General features: G+C 46.0%; 1 protein-coding gene across 3 annotated transcripts in view; it reads right to left on the bottom strand.

Annotated features, from left to right (window-relative positions):
- Positions 1-20,410, bottom strand: part of RNF144B (ring finger protein 144B) — a 46,560-nt gene that overhangs the window by 8,509 nt on the left and 17,641 nt on the right. For all 3 annotated transcript variants that reach the window (XM_007666441.4, XM_007666440.4, XM_029052895.2), the window contains 2 exons: positions 7,364-7,468; positions 1,840-1,900 (listed from right to left, as the gene is read on the bottom strand). In XM_007666441.4, coding sequence (XP_007664631.1) covers positions 1,840-1,900; positions 7,364-7,468 — 166 coding nt within the window. The remainder of the gene's footprint in view (positions 1-1,839; positions 1,901-7,363; positions 7,469-20,410) is intronic.

Below are 20,410 nucleotides of genomic sequence, written 5' to 3'. Positions count from 1 at the left end.
CAGAACAGAGAAAATCCTTCAGATTATCAAATCCGTGGGAAAAATCTGGTGAGATTCATTCATTCAATTGTATTTCTTGAGCATTTACTGTGGGCAGAGCACCATCCTAAGCTCTTGGAAGGTACAATTCAGCAATAGAGACAATCCCTGCCCACACCGGGTTTACAGTCTAGAAGAAAATAGGCTACAGGCCGACAGATTTTTCAAACCTATCAACAAGACTGCAATTATTTTTTCAAATAATAAAACTGGAACTGCATTTGTGCATAACTTACAAGCCTGGACGTGCTTCAGTGGAGTCAGAAATCTCTCCCTGATGCATCTATATTGTAGTTGCCAAATACACCAAGTTCCCCTGTGTAACACGGGGTCTGAATTAGAGAAGCAGCACGGCTTCTTGGAAAAAGCTCGGGACCGGAAGTCAGGAGGCCGGGGTTCCGACTATGACTGAGTCGCTTCAGTATTACGTGACCTTGGGCAGGTTACTTAGTTTCTCTGGGCCTCAGTTTCCTCATCTGTACAATGGGACTTCAATACATGTCCTCCTGTCCTCCCTCCCATTAAGACGGGGAGCGTCTTGGGGGACAGGGACCGGCCGAGATGATCGTATTGTACCTACTTCAGTGCTTAGTACACAGTAAGCGCTTAACAAATGCCACAGTTATTAGTTGTACTACACTGGGTTAAGGAAAACTCACGCTGTAGCCTGCACCTGAGTCCGACGTCATACCCACATACGCAAACATTTCCCACCAACACCGCAGAATGCCACAATCAGACAGGCTCACGGTGTCGGACACAACGTTCCCCAATTCCGTAGCAACGATCTTGCCGGAAGACAAAGTGAAAACACACAACACGGCAGAGCCCGGTGCAAGTGTTTCCAGGTGCGATTCGTCAACACCCAAGATCCACGCGATACCCGGAATGCCCCTTTGTGCATTATTTTCCCAGCCCTGATTGCTGTCATCTTCAGACATGCCTGAGAAGAATCAGGTTGGCCCAGTAGTCAGTTCTGGGCAGTTTCCCACACAGCCAGATTTAGGCTCCCTCCCACAATTCTTCCTGCTCTTACTAAGGAGTCAGTCGGTCAATCGTATTTATTGAGCGCCTACTGTGTGCACAGCACTGTGCTAAGTGCTTGGGAGAGGACGATACCACAATAAACAGATACATTCCCTGCCCCCAACGCGCTTACAGTCTAGGCTAGCGGGGTCGTGTTTGGAGATTCGGCGCTAGGTTCTCCCAAGTGACAGAATCACTTGAGGTTTCCTGGACCTCACGTAGTAAGTGGCATATAGTAAGGGCTTAACAAATAGCACTTTTAATAATTATAACAGCAACCACTTGAGACGGTAAGCGGGTGAGGCAACTGACTTAGAATATAACGTAAAGAGGGCGGTGGGGGTTAAAAAGAAGATTGCAAGGTGTTGGAACACTTCCCGCTGCAGTAAGAGTTTTTCCCGTCCACAGTACCCTTGGTTCCTGGGGTGAGGATCCGGGGCTGCTTACCTCAGCGCTCAGAGCACTGTACTAAGCGTTTGGGAGAGTACAACACAACCGAGTCGGCAGACGCGTTCCCTTCAAACCACAACGAGATATGTTCACATCTGTCATTTATTTATTTCTATTAATGTCTTCTCCCCCCTCTCTAAACTGTAAGCTTGTTGTGGGCAAGAAATGTGTCTGTTTACTGTTGTATTGTACTCTCCCCAATGCTGCACCCAGTAAGCACTCCATAAATACAAGTGAACGAATACAGATCCTAGTGTAACTTGGACAAAGTAAAAATGAACCAGAGGACACCATTAATTGCCAGGGGAAAGAAACAGAGCCCACCTCGTTCAAACTTCAGCCTTTGGTAGAGTTGGAACTGGTCGGCGGGCACCAGGGAAGCGATCTGAAAGGAAACACTCCAGAATATTAGATTAACAAAACCCTCCAACTTGTGATATAGACTCTCTCCCATCCACGGTCGTTTCTCACTGGTCTTTGTCCCCTTTGGCTAAGTGTCATTTCGGAGTAGGAACTAAATATTCTACGATCTGCACGTGCCCCAAACACCAGATTGCACTTCGCATGTTTCAGAAGTGCAGTATTAATAATCATAGTTATAGCATTGTGAATTTGCATAGCACTTTTTAATTTTTCTCCAAGTGCTCTCACATTTTCCCCAAGTGCTCTCAACCTCACTATATCCCTGAGAGGTAGGGAGGGGCAAGTTTTATTGTCCCCATTTTACAGATGAGGTAATTGAGGCCCAGAGAGGTGAAGTGGCTTGCCTGTGGTCACCTGCCAGGCTGGGGGCAGGAATGGAACAGAAATCCTGGCTCCCAGGACCAGTGCTCTTTTTGCTAGTCCAAAAAGCCAGTGCTCATTTTCCTGGTAGGCCTTGTGGATTTTCAAATTTCTTTCACACCTGAGACGACTGGGTTTCGGGCTCCAGGGAGGTGGATTATTTAGCATTTCTGCCTGCTCATCTTCCTACTGTGAATTTGTGCACATCAATTTAAACATCTTATTTTTATGTTATAGGTTAAGTGCTCTCTATATTCCAGGCACCATTCTGAGCGCTGGGGAAGATACACAGTAATCAGGTTGGACACAGTCCAGGTCCTCCTTGGAGCTCGCAGGCTTCATCCCCATTTTACAAATGAGGTAACTGAGGCCCAGAGAAGTTAAGTGACTTGCCCAAGGACAACTGATTGAGTGACGGAACAGAACAGTACAGAACAGAAGACTCTGGCAAATCTTCCCCTGCTTTGACAACCAACAGTCTGAAGCTGACCCTGAACGATATTTTGTATCTGACTGACATTTATGACTAATCAGGTTAAAATGTAAGAAGGGCATAACGGGGAGAGGTATGAAAAATGCTCAGCGGCCTCCAATTTAGGCTCTAAAAAGGGTTAATTCTTCTGATGTCAAAATGAAATGTTTATGGGTACTTTGAGGAAATCAAGGGCTCTGATATCAGGAAAATTACTAAAGCCGTACCAGACCTCATTTCGTTGGCTCTTTAGTTTGAAGGGCAGATTACAGCATTTAATGCTGAGTTAAATATATTTTCCCAGGACAGTGGGTACTGCAGATAACTTTTCATGGGTAAAGTAAATGCCAATGTGATTAGAGACATGCCCAGAAGGAAAAAAACTTCCCTTGAGCATTTCAATAAACAGAATTGAGCTAAGCTGGCTAAAATGCAAAGACTAACCACAATGTAAAGGTGGTGTGGTCTTCCCCATTGCCCATAGAACAACAACAAATCACGGAGTTTAGGAATAAAAAGTGTGTTTTTCCCCTCTGACCGGAAAATTATATAGCACTGCTTGCATGTTCACTGAAATGAAACTCCTTAGCAACAAACTACCCAAAACATTCATTAAAAAGTCAGGAAGGACCAACGTAGGAATGTCTTGCTTTGCTTTGGGCTCTCTGTCTCGTTCATTACCACCGCAGCCCACACATCCAACTTGAGAAACCAGGGTTTGGTGGGATGGGACAGGTAGAGGGGAAAACCAAGATGGAAAGGGGAAAGGGGGAAGGTCATTGGCCCGTTGCCGGTTCCACCCAGGTAGTCCGTGGGCAGCTGGTCACGGACCATGGCTTCCGCCTCCCTTCCCTGACTCCCAGCAGTGCCGCTACCCGAATCTGACCCATCACGGGACGATACGTGGCACTAGATCTGACTTCACTGAAGAGAAGCACTTTATAAAACACATAGCCCGATCCTGGATTTTTCTTTTCTCGGCATTCGTCGGATCCTGAAAATCTGCTGAACTAAAGGATCTGGTGATGGTGGTACTACCAGTAGAATAGCAGTGAATCCCTCATCCCCTAAACACTTATTCACCCCCCTCCCGCGACACACGGGATTTTACACTTTCCCACTTTGGTGTCGATTTTTCTACTAACTGCCACTGCCAAGGGGCAAATTTATTTTGTGAGGAAAGAATGAAGCACTGTACATATCATTAAATTCTGCTGCAACCTTCTTTCTGTGAATTAGCTTTTGTTTCAGCCTCCCACTTTGGACTATAAGCTCCTTGTGGGCAGGGATCAAGTTGACTAACACTACTGTTCTCTCCCAAGTACTCAGTACAGCGCTCTGCATGGAGTTAGCACTCCAATACTATTGACTGGTTGTTAGCGATCTTTATCGACCGCCCGCTTATGACTCACCCACCACAGAGATTCTACAGAAAACTTGGAATCGGAAAGGTCGCTGCAGTAATTCACTCCGTAAATAGAAAGATAGTAGGTAATTGGTTTGAGTGGGACAGATGCTTCTGGCTGCACAGAGAACAGGTCCTTGTTGGGATGAGCATCAGAAAAGCAGAGGTTGAATGTGTCAATGCCTGGAACTGGGAGAGGCCCAGAGTAGGTGTTGAATAGAAAATGCGCTCAAGGAGGAGGAGAGACGGTGCTCGGGATGAGCTCATCAGCCTGCCCACAGCTTGAGCAGACTGCCCCAAGGTGGGGAAAAAATTGGCCGCCCCATCTCCCATTCTATATGACATCATTACCTTATAATAATAATAATTGTTATTATTATTACTATTAGGGCATGTATTAAGTGCTTATCATGTGCCAGGCACTGTATTAAGCGCCGGGGAGGATACAAGCCAATCGGGTTGGATACAGTCCCTGCCTCACATGGGGCTCACCAACTCCATCCCCATTTTACAGATGAGGTAACTGAGGCCCAGAGAAGTGAAGTGACTTGCCCAAGGTCACACAGCAGACAAGTGGCAGCACAGGGATTAGAACTCATGACCTCTGACTCCTAGGCTCTATCCACTATATCCTGCTGCTTCCTCCAACGTGGCAGGATGATGTCATGTGGAAACCCACCTGACCCAAGTGGGTTTCTTTGGGGCAGCCCCTGTCCTCTCCCTGCTTGATCCAACATACTCTCTCGAGTCCCCGTTCACACGGGTGTCACTTGGACTTGGGCGGAGGGAAGCCTGGTGTGGTGAAACAGCTAACCACCGCCCCCCTCCCTTCCAATGAAGGGTCGGGGGGGGGGGGTCACTCTGAAAGAGCTGTTTCACTTGCCTACCACCCAAAGCCAGCCTCGCTTGAAGGGACGGTTCTTATGGTCACACGTAAGTGCCCCGCCTCATCCACCGCATCTGAAGATCTCATGAAGCGCGGTAAGATCCCAGCCTCGGTTTTACAAGCCTGACGCTCCAGTTTTGCGCTCCAGTCCGTAGCGGGTGAGGATAAAACCCTCCTTGCCTTTTCCCATTCCCTTCCGCGTTGCTCTGACCTGCTCCTTTTACTCATCGGGACCCCGAGCCCCACAGCACTTTCGTATATATCCGTACTGTATTTCTATTAATGGCTGTCTCCCCCTCTAGACCGTTAGCTCGTTGGCGGCAGGGCACGTGTCTGTCATATTCTTGCATTGTCCTCTCCCAAGTGCTTAGTACAGTGCCCTGCACGCAGTAAGCACTCGATAAATATGATTCTCTTGCCCACTTGCAAAGCTCACGGCTGTGTTCAAATCCACCTTCCCTGATCATCCCCAAGGAGAGCAGCCTGATAGATGCGTCACAGGCTGGTGTGTCTACTGTTCGGGTCTCCCAGCAGAGAAGCATTATGGCCTCGTGGATAGATCCCAGGCCTGGGAGTCAGAAGGATCTGGGTTCTAATCCTGGCTCCACCACTTATCTGCTGTGTAACCTTGGCCAAGTCACTTCACATCTCCATGTCTCAGTTCTCTCATCTGTAAAATGAGGATTAAGACTGGGCCCAAAGTGGGACAGGGACTGTGTCCCACCCGATTATGTTGTATTTACCCCAGAACTTAGAACGGTACTTGGCACATAATAAGTGCTTAACAAATACCATTATTATTATTATTAGCAGAGAGACAGGCTTCACAATTTCAATCCACAATTCAAAGTGGGCTTCACACACCCTGTGAGACAAAATGATTCTAATGCAGTCGAGGCCAGAAAAAATCCTGCATTTAGTCTATGGCACTAATTCAGCTCCGGAACACTGTCGGCATGGAAAAGGGGCCAGATAGAAGACTGGAGAACCGAGCATCAGCGTGTTCTACTGGATTGAGAACTGGAAGTTCAAATCTCAGCTCTGCCGCTGGCCTGCTGCGTGACCTTGGAGAAGTCGGTTACCCTCTTTGAGCCTCAGTTTCCGTAAAACTGGCCTGAAACGTCCTCCCTCCTTTAATCTGACAGAAAACCACTCTCCCACGCTTCAAAGCCTTACAGAAGGCACATCTCCTCCAAGAGGCCTTCCGGACTAAGTCTCACTTTTCTTCACCTCCCACTCCCTTCTGCGTTGCCCTGACTTGCTCTCCTGCCCTTCCCGCTCCCAGCCCCAAAGCACTTATGTACAGATCTGTCATTTTATTTATCCCTTTGCTCTTCCCCCTCCCAGCTCCACAGAACTTACATATCTGTAATATTATTTATTTGTATTGATGTCTGTCTTCCCCGCCTCTAGCCTGTAAAGTCGTCATGGTCAGGGAATGTCACTGTTTATTGTAGTACTGTTCTTTCCCGAGCGCTTAGTATAGTGCTCTGCATATAGTAAGCACTCATTAAATATGACTGAATGAATGAATGAGTGAATAAAACGAGAACGTTCCTGTTTTCCCAGCCTCTTAGACTGTGAGTCCTGTGTGGTACAGAGAACAGGGACTGCATCCCATCTGATTATCTCATATCTACCCTGGCACTTAGCACATAGTAAATAAGTATAGTCATGGGACTTTCCACCACACCAACTGTGTCCCAACCCTAGGATACCTGCCCCGTATAAACCCTATCTTGAAAATTCCGCTCGGTGGATTCCTCTCTCACACCTCGTTGGACTGCCGGCCCCGGAGGCTCCTTTCTTACAAGGAAAGTGCCCGGCCCCAGGGATCAGGAGGCTTGACTTTGGAAAAGTCATTGAACTGCCTCGCGATTCCCCTCTGGTAAATGGGAACACTAATCCCTGCCCCTCCCTGTTCGTGGGAGTGTTGTGAGACTGGAATGACATCAGCTGAGAGAGAGGCTTGAGGTCTTAAGGATTAAACAACTAATGGAGGTCCTAATGCATTTTTGCTTAGAAGGTTTCCTCACTTGAACACTCCCTCCTCCTTATTTCTCGCAAACATGCCATTCTAACCGCTACCCAGCCAGATCACTGAGGGTACTTGAGTGTGTACACACACATATACACACACACAAACACTAGTGAAACTGTTTCACACAACATAACCCCCCACACACACCTACCCATCCCCTACACACACAATTCCTCTACAGCTCCTTGCCCAACACTAAAGGGTAGAAGCCATACCACAAGAGGATCAACAGGAGAGAGGGTCTTTGGGGCACATCCATACCTCGGCATCCTGCAGGGTCCCATGGTTGAGACACACCAGGTCCGGACAAGTGATGGGTGACCCACAGCCTTCTCGAATCGCCAGCCGCAGGTACTGTTGGAGGCACTGGAGACAAGACGGGGGAAAACAAGTAAGTTCACGACCCTATTCCGAAAGCGTCTGGAGAGCCACCAACTCCACTTCCTTAATTGGAGATCCCAAACTCTCCATGGAAACATAAATTAGCCCAAGTGAGAAGGTAACACCTTGCGAAGAATGCAAGGAAAGGTGATAGAGTCAAATCCCTTGCTGCCTCACCTCTTCCATGCCTGGCCTAGTCTTGAGAAGAAATGTGTCACATTTCACTGCTACTGCAGAAAGCTCTTCTCACTTTCCCCTTTCTTCTTCCCCCTGCAATGGATCCCTGACTAAGCCCACACCCTTCCGCATCACCCTGACTTGCTCCCTTTATTCATCCCCTTCCTAGCCCCACAGCACTCATGTCCATATCTATTTACTTATTTCTATTAATGTCTGTCTCCCACTCTAGCCTGTAAGTTCACTGTGGGCAGGAAATGTGTCTGTTTATTGTTCTATTATACTCTCCCAAGCGCTTAGTACAGCACTCTGCACAGACTAAGTGCTCAATTAATACGATTGACTAACTGACCGACTGGATAACTCACTGAGCTCCTCATTCAGGACTCATCACCCTGTCCGGCCTGCAGTCACAGAGCAAACCCGCTCTTTTCCCTCAAAAGCACCAAGGTCTTTGGGCAGGGTTTAATCAGAGGTGCTTGGCATTATGGGATCCATATTTAATCATTACAATTACCAGAGTAATTGTGTTATTAAGTGCCCCACAGCTCTTATGTACCTATCCGTAATTTATTTTAGACTGTAGGCTTCAGATGGGGAGACAAGCGTTAAAATAAACTGTCTACCAATTCTGTTATACTGCACTCTCCCAAGCACTTAATATGCCACTGTTCACAGTAAGCACTCAATAATTATGATTGATTGATATCTGTCAAGTACTTTATTATGGGCAAAGCACCGGGGTAGATATAGGTTAATCGATGGATCAGTGGAGTAATTCCGCTTACTAGATGCCACTGACTGAGCTATGTGCTGGGGTAGATACAATTTGTGCAGATGGGACACAGGCCCTGTCCTGCGTGAGACCTACAGTCTAACAAGAAGGGAAAACAGGTATTTAATCACCACTTTACAGGTGAGGAAACTGAGGCACAGAGAAGTAAAGTCAGTCAATCGGGTTTACTGGGTGCTTACTATGTGCAGAGCACTGTACTACTGCCCGAGGTCACACAGCAGGTAAGTGATAGAGCCAGGATTACAGCTCGTGTTTTCTGACTCCCAGGCCTGTGCTCTTTCTACTAAGCTGGGCTGCTTCTCTTGTGTATCTGTTTGTACTTATCCTCAGGACCTTTGAACATGTATTTATTCAACTGCGCTTTGTGTGTCTGTCTCCCTTGCATTAGATTGAAAGTTTTTTATGGATGTCTTCCCAAGTGGACTGCACCCAAATGACACTCAGTAAATACTATCACTAGAATTACTGCTTCTATTTTTTCCTCACACCAGGAGTCGACTCATTTATTCACGGAGAGCAAGCCATCTTACAAGTGAACGTACAAATCTTTCCTGATGTTGTGTTAGGCTAGAGGCTGCGCATACACACAAATGAACCAGAGCCATAATTAAGATTCCCAGAGCAATGCTAATTCAGCTGCTTCAAAGGAACATATAAAGCAGTGAACCAAAAACCTGCATTTATCCCAAGACTCCCTCTATTAACTCCAAACACTCTGTCACATAAACCCAAAGCCCGCCCATATTTACCAATGCCGTTCCTCAACACTTGTGAATCTACGTACAATTCACTGTACATTCAATTCTTTTTGATTGTTCTATTTTCAAGTACTTTTTAGTCTGTCTCCACAATTAGAGTATAAGCCCCTTGTGGATAGGGAATATTCCTTGTGTTAATAAGGAGTAAGAGTAGAAATAGCTTAGTACAGTGCAAGTAGATTTAGCACAGTGCAAGTGCAAACCTAGAACAAGAGTTTAATAAAGAGCTCTGCACACATTAGGGATGAATAAAGACCACTTATTATTATTTACTGAGCTCCCACTGGGGCCACTGTATTAAACGCTTAAGGAAGTACAATTAAAGCACAAAAACTGCTCCCTGACCACGAGGAGCTTTCACTCTAATGGGGAGATAGACACAGAAATAATTCTCAAGTAATGGAATCAGAATAAATAAAATTGAACGTTTAATTTATCGTATGTACACCCGCAAATGTTTCTGTTGTACTTTCCCAGGTGATTAGTACAGTGCATGGTTCCCAATGGGTACTTAGTAAATACCACTAAAACTACTAGGAAACTAGTACGCTGAATGGGTAATCTTACTCATCAATGGTATTTATTGAACACTAACTGTGCGCAGAGCACTGTATTAAGCACTTGGGAGAGTACAAATACAACAGAGTTGGTGGACGTGTTCCCTGCCTTCAACGAGCTCACAGTCTACAAGGGAAGCAGGCATAAATATAAATAATTTGTAATATATAATTTATGGGTGTGTTTATAAAATCTACTAATGTTCACAGACTCTGTAAAATCAATATATAACAGTTTTAAAATGTAATTATCTTTCACTTTCCCCAGAGGATTTGTTAGATTTAGAGTACTCACTGAGGCAGTCAGGAAATCTCAATTCAGACCCAGTTTGCCTTACCTAGCCAAAGGTTACACATAAATTGAGGTATTTAATTGTCTTTTCTTTAGAGAAAAATCACAAAAGCTAGAAGGGAAAAAAAAGCCTAAGAAAATTCTTGTGGTCGGGAGTTTTGAAATTCTGCCCACTCACAACTCCTTAAAACATCCCTGTATGAACCCAATCTCAGAGTCTGTGGATTTTCTCATTACTAGTTGGCCACGAGAAAATTTGCAATTCAAACTTCATCGACAAGGAAAAACTAGGTACTTAGTTTCCCAGGGTTATCTATTTGCTACAAGTGAGCTGAAATGCCTCAGTTCTCCCCTTTTACTTCCATCAAACCAGTTTGCAAAAAATAATCTTATGTCTGAAATTTGCAATTCAACAGATCTCGATGTGCTCTTTCTACTTCCCCCAAATGACTCAGACATTCTTGCAGTTTAACACACCCCCTCTCATTCCCAGTGCAGATTTCTGTTTTAGCAGTGACACTCCTTGCTGGATCTTGAGACCAGGGATGGTTTTCTTTACCAACTCTGTTGTACTCTCTCAAACACCCAGTACAGTGGTCTGCACAAAGTAAGCGCTCGATAAACGCCACTGACTGAGATCAAGGATTCCAGTCATCACTTCACCACTGATTTAATTATGAAATCTTGGCGAGTCTCTTAGTCTCTCTGTACTTCAGTCAACTGTATTTATTGAGCGCTTACTATGTGCAGAGCACTGTACTAAGCGCTTGGAGAAGTACAATACCACAGCGTTGGCAGACATGTCCCCATTGTGCTTCACTCCACAGAGCAGTCACCTGAGTGGAGAATGGACTTCTGAAACTGAAGAGAATACGTGCTGGGTCTAGATAGTATATCTTGTAGCAGAATGGGTATTTATTGAGCACTACTGGGGTAAGGCACTAATCAACGGTATTTATTGAGCACTTACTGTGGAAAGTACATTGTACTAAGCGCTTGGGAGAGTCCAATACAATACAATGGGTAGCCATGATCCCTGTCCTTAAGGAGCTGACACAGTAGAAGGAAGATATTAAAATAAACTGCAGATAGATATTTATATGCCTCAGTTTCCTCATCTATAAAATGGGGATTAAATCCTACGCCCTCCTACTTAAGCTTAAGAAAAGCAAGAAAGGTGTCCACAGTCCACGAGGAGCTTACATTCTAACAGGGGAGACAGACGTAAAAATATCTACAGATAAAATGTTTGAAATGACTGTATAACTGTATAACTGTACAACTGTACAACCACACACACAAGTGCTGAGGTTGATGTGATATTATTTGGGGTGTTGGGAATTCATTTTAAAAAGGCAGGATTTTAGGAAGGCTTTAGACAAGGGTAGAGCTGAAGTCTGCCAGTTTTAGCAGGGGTCGAGGGAATTCCAGGTCAGGAGGGGAAGTGTGTGAGTGGAGGCAAGAGAACTGAAAATGAGATAATATTAGGTTAGTTTTGGAGAAACAGAGGAAGAGAGTTGATATATCCCTTTAAGAAATGAAGTTCCTATAAGGCATAAGACAAACACATTCATTCAATCATATTTATTGGGCTCTTACTGTGTGCGGAGCTCTGTACTAAGCGTGTGGAAAGTACAATTCGACAACAAATAGAGACAATCCCTACCCAACAACAGGCTCACAGTCATGGTTCAGAGAAGCGGAAGAACAGAGTTTAGCCCAGGTTCTCTTGTAAATTAATCTAATCCTTTAAAGAAACAAGTTATTGGCTTTTCAAACCTGGCAGCGACTGGTCTTCTTCTCGGCAAAAGATACATAACAATATTTATGTTAGTAAGTACCTCAGAGGAATACTCTGTAGACTAATGAGATCTTGCCTCTTGGGGTTCTTTTCCCCGTCTTTTAGGGAGAACAAGTCAGTTGAATAAAGATAACCGGTGTTTCCTTTCAATTCCCTCCTCCTCCCGGCTAGTCAGAAAGCGACTGTCCAGGAGTCAGACATTCTGCCTCCAGGTTAATGTCCCGGGCCCTCGGAGAGACTCCTCAGAAGACAGGAGGCCTCATCCCTCGAAGAAAGATTCTTAGAAAGCTGTTAAAGTCCTCAATCAGCTTTCCTCTTCCGACCTCATCTTACTGATTTCCTACTTCGACCCAGCCCGCCCACTTCACTCCTCTAAGGCCACTCGTCTCTCTCACCGTTGACTCCTTGCCAGGAATGCCCTTCCCCTTCATAGCCGACAGTTCTCAACTCTCCCCACTTCCAGAACCTTACTGAAATCCCCTCTCCTCCAAGTGGGCTTCCCCGGCTAAGCCCTCACTCCCTTATTCCCTCTCCCTTCTGTGTCACCTATTTACTTGGATCTGTACATTTTGAACATTTGCCATCCTCAGCCAAGCGCCATTTATGAACATATTTGAATTTATTTTAATGCCTTTGTTCCCGTCGGCTGTAAACTCGCTGAGGGCAGGGAACATGTCTACCGACCCTTTCGTATTCTACCGAGCTCTTAGCACGGTGCTCTGCACAAAGTGCTCAATAAATACCATTGACTAACTGATGCCAGTTTTAGCCCAGAGGGGGATTTTTAGGTGAGTTTCAAATGCCTGCGGCTCTTAAGGAGGGTAGAGCCTCTCGGGAGAAAAAAATGTCACTTGAAACAGACTGTTTTCCTAGGGCAGAGTATACGGCTTCCCATTACAATTACTGTCATTAATTACTGTTCAAAAAATAAACAGTCGTTCAATATTTGGAACTTAAGAGCCCATTACTAGGTAACGGCATAATGAAGGAGATTCAATTTCCTCCTGAAATTTCTATTCCAGGATAAAGAGTGATTGGCCGTTCATTGTCGAGAACTTCAAATGCACGCTTGGCCTTCCCTTATGTTTAGTTCCTGAAGTTCAGCCCGTCTCCCCACTCAGCCTTCCTAGCCTCCACCTCACCATACCTACTGAAAACACAGGAGGACAGCGAGAAGCGGACGTTAACATCAGCCTCACACGGTAACCGCGGTCTAAAAGAGCCGGTCATGGGGGCAGAGAGAGACGTATTTTATTTGTTTGGTGAAGAGCGTCTCATTAAGAGATAGCCTGTTGACCCTGAAACTTGGTAGCCACCTGAGTAAGACGACCTAAGTTCCAGAAAACTAGGTAACAGCAGAATACGCGATTGTCCACCCATCAGAGAACAGCAGAGTTTTCTGAGATGACCTGCCCTTTTCTGATTTTACCTAAATCTGCTATGCCAGGTGAAAGAGAGATGACGTAAATTTAGAATGTGAGCCCCATGTGGGAGAGGGATGGTGTCTGACTTGATTAATTTGTATCTATCCTAGCGCTTAGAATAGTGCTTGGCACGTAGTAAGCGCTTAAATACAATAATAATTATAATCATAATGGATAGAAGTTCTGGGGGAAACAAAAGTAAGTGAAAACGGCAGTTGAGTTAATGCCCTTGCTTAATCTGCAAGCAGTCCAGGGAAGAGAAGTAAATTCTGTGGCAAACCAAAAGCAGGGGAAGGAAGGAGGAAGGGAAGACTGTAGTCGCCTGTGGGTTTTTTGGTAACTATTGGGAAAGTTGCCCAAAGGACCCATTTCTACTGAATTTTCTCCCCCAGGGGGATAGCTCTATGGGAAAAATTCCTGAGAGTTAGGTTTAAATTTAGAAACACACTGTGAAAAGCTCCACTCTCCCTTACCCGACCAAGACTCCTATCTAGACTCTACTCCGGGGCTTGGCACATAGAAGCATTTAATAAATAAAATAAAAGGAGTCTAAGACTAGAAACAGCGTGGCCAACTGGAAAGAACAGAGGCCTGGGAGTTGGAGAACCTGAGTTCTAATCGTGGTTCTGCCACTTACCTACCCTGCTACCTATCTGGGGATATCTGGAGGAGGCATTCATTCATCCGATCGTAGTTATTGAGCGCTTACTGCGCACATAGCACTGTACTAACAGTAGTGGCCTAATGGATAAAGCAGAGACTTGAGAGTCAGAGGACCTGGGTTCTAATCCCAGCCCCGCCGCTTGCCTACTGTGCGACCTTGGACAAGCCACGTAACTCTTCTGGGCCCCACTTTCCTCATCTGTCGAATGGAGATTTGATACCTGTTCTCCGACTTAGACTGTGAGCCCCATGTGAGACAAGGACTGTGTCTGATCTGATTATTTTGTGTTGACCCCAGAGCTTATCACACTGCTTGGCACATAGTGAGCACTTGCTGAATATCAGCACCACAAGGTTGGTGGAAATTGGGGTGGGGAAAAGATTCTGAGAATGGGAAACCACCCTCCCCACTCCTGTTTCTGCCGCGGTCTGGGCACCAGAGCAGAAGGGCACAACCCAAGCATTGCAAAACCAGGTCATAGATGTTTACCCAACTCAGCTGCTATTCTGGGGAATCACAGACTGTTTTTTTATGATATTTGCTAAGGGCTTACTATGTGCCAGGCATTGCACTAAACACTGGGATAGATGCAAACTAATCAGGTTGGACCCAGTCCCTGTTCCACGTGGACCTCATAGACTTACTCCCCATTTTACAAATGAGGTAACTGAGGCCCAGGGAAGTGAAGTGACTTGCCCAAGGACACTCGGCAGATAAGCGCTGGGCCTGGGATTAGAATCCGGCCCTGACTCCCACGCTGGTGTTCTATCTATTAGGACATGCTGCTTCTCGCTGTTATCAGTAGGAGATATGGAAAATTGCACTGTCGTTTTCTACTCTGGAGCAGAGTGAAATGGAGGAGGCCCATTTCAGTCCCGTGATCCCTTGGCAGTCCAAGGTTCAGTCAGTTGCCCAGTGAAGGGCTGAATCAGAGCTCTCTGGAGGGCAGGGGTCGTATCTACCGACTCTACTGTTCTTTCCCAGGCTCTTAGCACTATGCTCCGCCTCTATTCATTTAATATTAATTTATTTTATACAGGTATTTAATAAATACCCCTGATTGATTGGTAGACTGATCTGCTGTCTGACCCCAGCTTGGCTCGACTAAAGTCACATCAAAATTAACTAAACCAAAGGGAATAGATACATAAATGTAACTCCTTTTTCCGGTCTTCGATTTCAAATGCGTGAAGTAAGTGTGATTGGGGGTGGACTGGAGAGAGGGCAGTGAATGTGAGAAACCTAAGATCCTCTGTTACACTGTACTCTCCCGAGTGCGCGGTGCAGTGCTCTGCACTCAGTAAGCACTCAGTAAATAGTACAGTGCCCCAAAGCTTAGTACAGTGCTTCAGCACTTAGTACAGTGCCTGACACATATAAGCGCTTAAATACCATAATTAATTATTATTAAATACGACTGACTGATCGATGCCCTGACGACATGGAGTCTTCAGACTCCCAGCCCCATGCTCTTTCCACCAGGCTAGTGAAATATCTTCTGATAGATGGAAAAGGCCACCAGCTGCGCTGATGCATCTCCCGGTCATTCCACAGAGCGGCGGGCCTAGCCAGTGAGAGGTGCTTTGTCCTGTTTCAAATAGAGAGGAAATTTACGCTGTCTAAATGCAGTTTCTCCAAGAAGGAAGCCAGTTAGGATCGCGGAAGAGTCCCTTGAAGCCACGGGGAGCCTTTTACACAAGCGGCCAAGACATTTGCATAATTGAAAAGCTGCCAGTTACCATTTCCAGCTTGCCTTCAGAGGCCAACTGATTATAATAATAATAATGCTAATAATAATAACTGCGGTATTTGTTAAGCTTTCATTGTGTGCCGGGCACTGTACAAAGCACTGGTGTGGATATAAGCAAATTGGGTTGGAAACAATCCGTGTCCCACATGGAGCTCACAGTCTTAATCCCTATTTTACAGATGAGGTAACTGAGGCATGGAGAAGTGAAGTGACTTGCCCCAGGTCCCACAGCCCACAGTGGCAGAGCCGGGATTAGAACCCATGTCTTTCTTACTCCCGGGCTTGGGTTCTATCCACTAGGCCATGCTGCTTCTAACAGCTGACACTACCTTATGCCATCAGTGCAGCCGGAGTGAGATCGGGGATTGAGTAAGGCGTATCGAACCAACAGCCACTTCCAGCCCTTATACTTAACTGTATATTCAATTATCCTGATTATTTTATGGGTAAATATCCATCGATCATATATATTGAACACTTACTATGTGCAGAGCACTGTTCCAGCCACGTTCCCTGCGTGGTGTAAGTTGCGCTTCGGAGATGGGGAGAGGGGTGGTCCGCCAGATGGGAAGGGAGAGGGAGCTCCTAGCAGGAAGGAAGTGGGGAGCGAGAGGCGAACAGCAAGGGAGAAGGATGAATTTCTAATCCCGCTCCCTTATGGACACAACTGGGCTGTTGTGAGGAGTCTCCAAAAAACCCTCAGAACCCAGGAAGAACCGAGGAGGGGAAGTCTCTAATCTTCCCCGCCCAGAAGCAGCGCGGCGTAGTGGACAGCGCACAGGCCTGGCAGTCAGAGGACACGGGTTCTAATCCCAGCTCCGCCACTTGTCTGCTATGTGACCCGAGGCAAGTCACTTCACTTCTCAGTTCCCTCATCTGTTAAATGGGATTAAGACCGTGAGCCCCACATGGGACAGGGACTGTGTCCAACCCGATTTGCTCAAATCCACCCCAGCGCTTAGTACAGTTCCTGGCACATAGTAGGGGCTTAATAAATACCACAATCATTATTATTATTATCACTTTCAAGGTCCCGGGGAAACCGCCGAGTTGAAGATTTAGAAAAAGGGGGCTTTAACGTCCACCAGTCATGCACCAAAATGTGCCGCACAGAAGGAGACCGTTTTCGTTTTGCCCGGCACATCCTGTCTTTAATCTGAAATGCAAACAGGCTGTGCCCAAGCATAACAACTCTTTTCAGGTAAATATCTAGGTTATGAAAACAGGCAGTGCAAGCCAGGGGGACGACTTCCTCTTTCCTTAACTCTTGAGAGACAGGCCACTTCCAAAATAAACGGGAAAGGCGTTGTTCAGCAGGGAGCAGAATGACAAACTCTCGCTACCGGAGAAGCACGCCCTGGAGAGCAAATACCTCCCGTGCGGATTCCCTTTCTATTTCGTGAAGATAGGGCAGGGTTATCGCGAAGAGGCCAAGGATAGAAGGAGCGTGGCAGAGGGGAAAGACCACAATCCCGGGAGTCAGAAGGACCTGGGTTCTAATCCCAGGTCTGCCACCTGTCTGCTGTGTGACCTCGGACAAATCACTTCACTTCTCTGGATCTCAGTTCCCTCATCTTTAAAATGGGGAGTAAGACCGTGAGCCCCACACGGGACGAGGACTGTCTAACCTGATCTGCTAATATCTACCCCAGAGCTTAGTACAATGCCTGGCACATAGTAAACACTTAAATACCATTATTATTACTATTAATGCAAATTAATAATAATAATGTAAGTGGAATTTTTTAAGTGCTTACCATGGTTCAAGCACCGTATTAAGCACTGGGGTAGATACGAAATAATCAGATAAGACACAGTCCCTGACCCACTTGGGGCTGGTGATGGGGAGGAGGAATTTAATCCCCATTTTCCAGATGAGGAAACAAGGCACAGAGAGGTTAAGTGGCTTGCCCAAGGTGTCAAAGCAGGCAAGTTGCAGAGCCGGGATCCGAACCCAGGTCCTCTGATTCCCAGGCTGGAGCTCTTTCCACTAGGCCACGTTGTTTCTCACTGAAGCTAGAATATCTTTTGTGCCTTCACTTTCCAAACAAATCAGAAGTCCAGAGGGAAGAGTGCACTCCTCTTTCCAAAGCCAAAAATCAAAGGCTTATTCTGAGAGCAAGCTTTTCCTCCACACAACCCTTACATATCACAAATAGGTTACTAGTTTGGCAGGAAAGGGGGTTAGAGGGAGGAGGAGGGCAAGTTAATGTTTAGAGATTCAGCAAATTCAAAACTGGAAGAACATCAGATAGCAAAACCATTTAATGTTTTATACTTTCGAGTGCTGGAGTCAAAAGAGAGGAAGACTGTTGAACTAGAGGGTTGAATAATCCGCTTTCATTCTCTCTCTCCCTGAACATTCAACAGAAATGGGAAGCAGAATTTTGGGAGAGGAACTTATTGCCTTTTTCCAGTAATAACAGTGTTTGCGTTCTCGATTCTCTCCCCACTTCACTACAATAAGCGACCACACGCCACTGGGTTAGGTTTTCTCAAGCCAGTGTTGACTTACTAGGTCACAGATCTTTAATTGTCCTTGAGTGGCAAGGCTGATCCTGATCTCACACACACAAAAAATGAATTTTATTTCCTGCTTTAAACATCTGTCCCCCTCGGAGGATCTGAAAGGTTAGAGCTGTACTAAGTCAGCGCTTAGAACAGTGCTCGGCACACAGTGCTCTGCACACAGTAAGCGCTCAATCAATATGACTGAATGAATGAACAATAAGCACTTAAATGCCATCATTACTAGGGAGAGAGCCAACACACTCTTTCCATTTCTGAAACTCAGGGATCATTTTCCTTGAGGAAATAGTAAGCGCGAATAACAATAATAATAATAACGATGATAATTGCAGTATCTGTTAAGTGCCCTGTGTCCAGCACTGTACTGTGCGCTGGGGCAGATACGAGATAATCTGATTGAACATAGTCCCTGTCCTAGACGGGGCTGGCTCACAGCCTAAAGGGGAGAAGGAACAGATATCGAATCTCCATTTTACAGAGGAGGAAACTGAGGCACGCAGAAGTGAAGTGCCTTGCCCAAGGTCACACCCAGCACGAAGGGAGCCGATCGACCAGCCGACCGATGATATTTATGGTGCGCTTACCTTGTGCAGAGCGATGTTCTAAGTGCTTGGGAGAGTACCGTTCAAAGGTGTTGGTAGAGACATTCCCCGTCCACAGGGAGCTTACAGTCTAGTTCACGTTTTCGCTTCAAGTTTCACACTGGGGAGGGGGCAGAGGGGCACGGGAGCGGGAGTGATTTCAAGAATCAAGAATCAAAAGGGTGTAGGCGTTTGGTGGCCAAAGTGGCATCTACGGGTCACATGACAAACTGACCTGGTCCCTGAATTCTGGGGCTGTCAATCAATGGTATTTATTGAGCGCTTACTATGTGCACCGCCCAGCGTGGCCTAGTGGATAGAGCACGGGCTGGGGGCCAGAAAGACCTGGGTTCTAATTCCGGCTCTAACACTTGTCTACTGTTTGACCTTGGGCAAATCACTTCCCTTCTCTGTGCCTCAGTACCTCATCTGTAAAACGGGGATTAAAGCTGTGAGCCCCATGTGGGACATAGACTGTGTCCAACCTGATTAGCTTGTATCTACCCCAGCGCTCAGAATAGGGCTGGGCACATAGCGCTTAACAAATACCATTAAAAAATAAAAGAAAGAAAAAAGAAACCCAGCACAAGCTAAGAGATGGGATTCACCATCTTCTCTGTGAGCTCTGTAACGAGTAAGCGCTTAATAAATACTATTATTACCAGTCCTACTCTACCACAGACCTTTCTGGGTGGTTAGTAGGGGGCTCACTGACAGTATTGCAGAACTGCAGACAATCTCTCCCTCCCCTCACCCTCCCCAACACAATGCCATGTGACTAATATTCCACTGGGTAAATATGGGCGTCCTGAAGACACCCAACGCAAAGGTTCTCTGCAGGAAGTCACGGAACCGATTCTGTCGCGGAGTGTGTCACCTTCCCCTCCGCGCTGCTCAGAGGTATTGTCTTCCCCTTCCCGGTCCCCGTAAACACGGGCACCGCTTCCGGGTCACGGATCTTGGCAACTAAATGGAGTTTGGAGGAAGACTAGTGGCGGGGATTTAAGGATGCTGGTCATCAAATTCAGTCAGTCATCAGTCAGTCGTATTTACTGAGCGCTTATTATGTGCAGAGCATGGTACTTAGTGCTTGGGAGAGTACAATATAACAATAAACGGACACATTCCCTGCCCCACAACGAGCTTACAGTCAAAGCTTCTGATGGCATGTCCTCATCAGGATGGGGGAGGAGCTGAGAAAGAGACCGTCCAGGATAAAACAGCATAGAAAGCCATTCTACCTGTTGGCCTGATAAAGAATCCTGCAGAAGTGTATCTGCCCCTCTGGCATTTTGAACCTCACTCCAGGAGCGCGGTGATACACAATGACACAAGAGACTGTTTGGCTATTTCTTAATTTTCCCAAGATTCCAGAGAGCCCGGGAAGAAGCTGAAAGGGAGAAGCAACTACTTTTACATGAATCTGGGTGAACTACACACCCTAAGCTGAAACACTCCTACCCTTAACCCAAGAGTTTGAGAAAAGCCTAATTTTTTTAATAGTATTTAAGCACTAGCTATGTGCCAGACACTGTATTAAGTGCTGGGGAAAATACAGGGTAATCAGTTTGAAATGAGAAAGAAAAATGGGCATAACT

Source organism: Ornithorhynchus anatinus, chromosome X2, assembly GCF_004115215.2.
Source record: "Ornithorhynchus anatinus isolate Pmale09 chromosome X2, mOrnAna1.pri.v4, whole genome shotgun sequence".
Classification (NCBI taxonomy): Eukaryota; Metazoa; Chordata; class Mammalia; order Monotremata; family Ornithorhynchidae; genus Ornithorhynchus; species Ornithorhynchus anatinus.
This window is presented reverse-complemented; position numbering and strand designations above follow the sequence as displayed.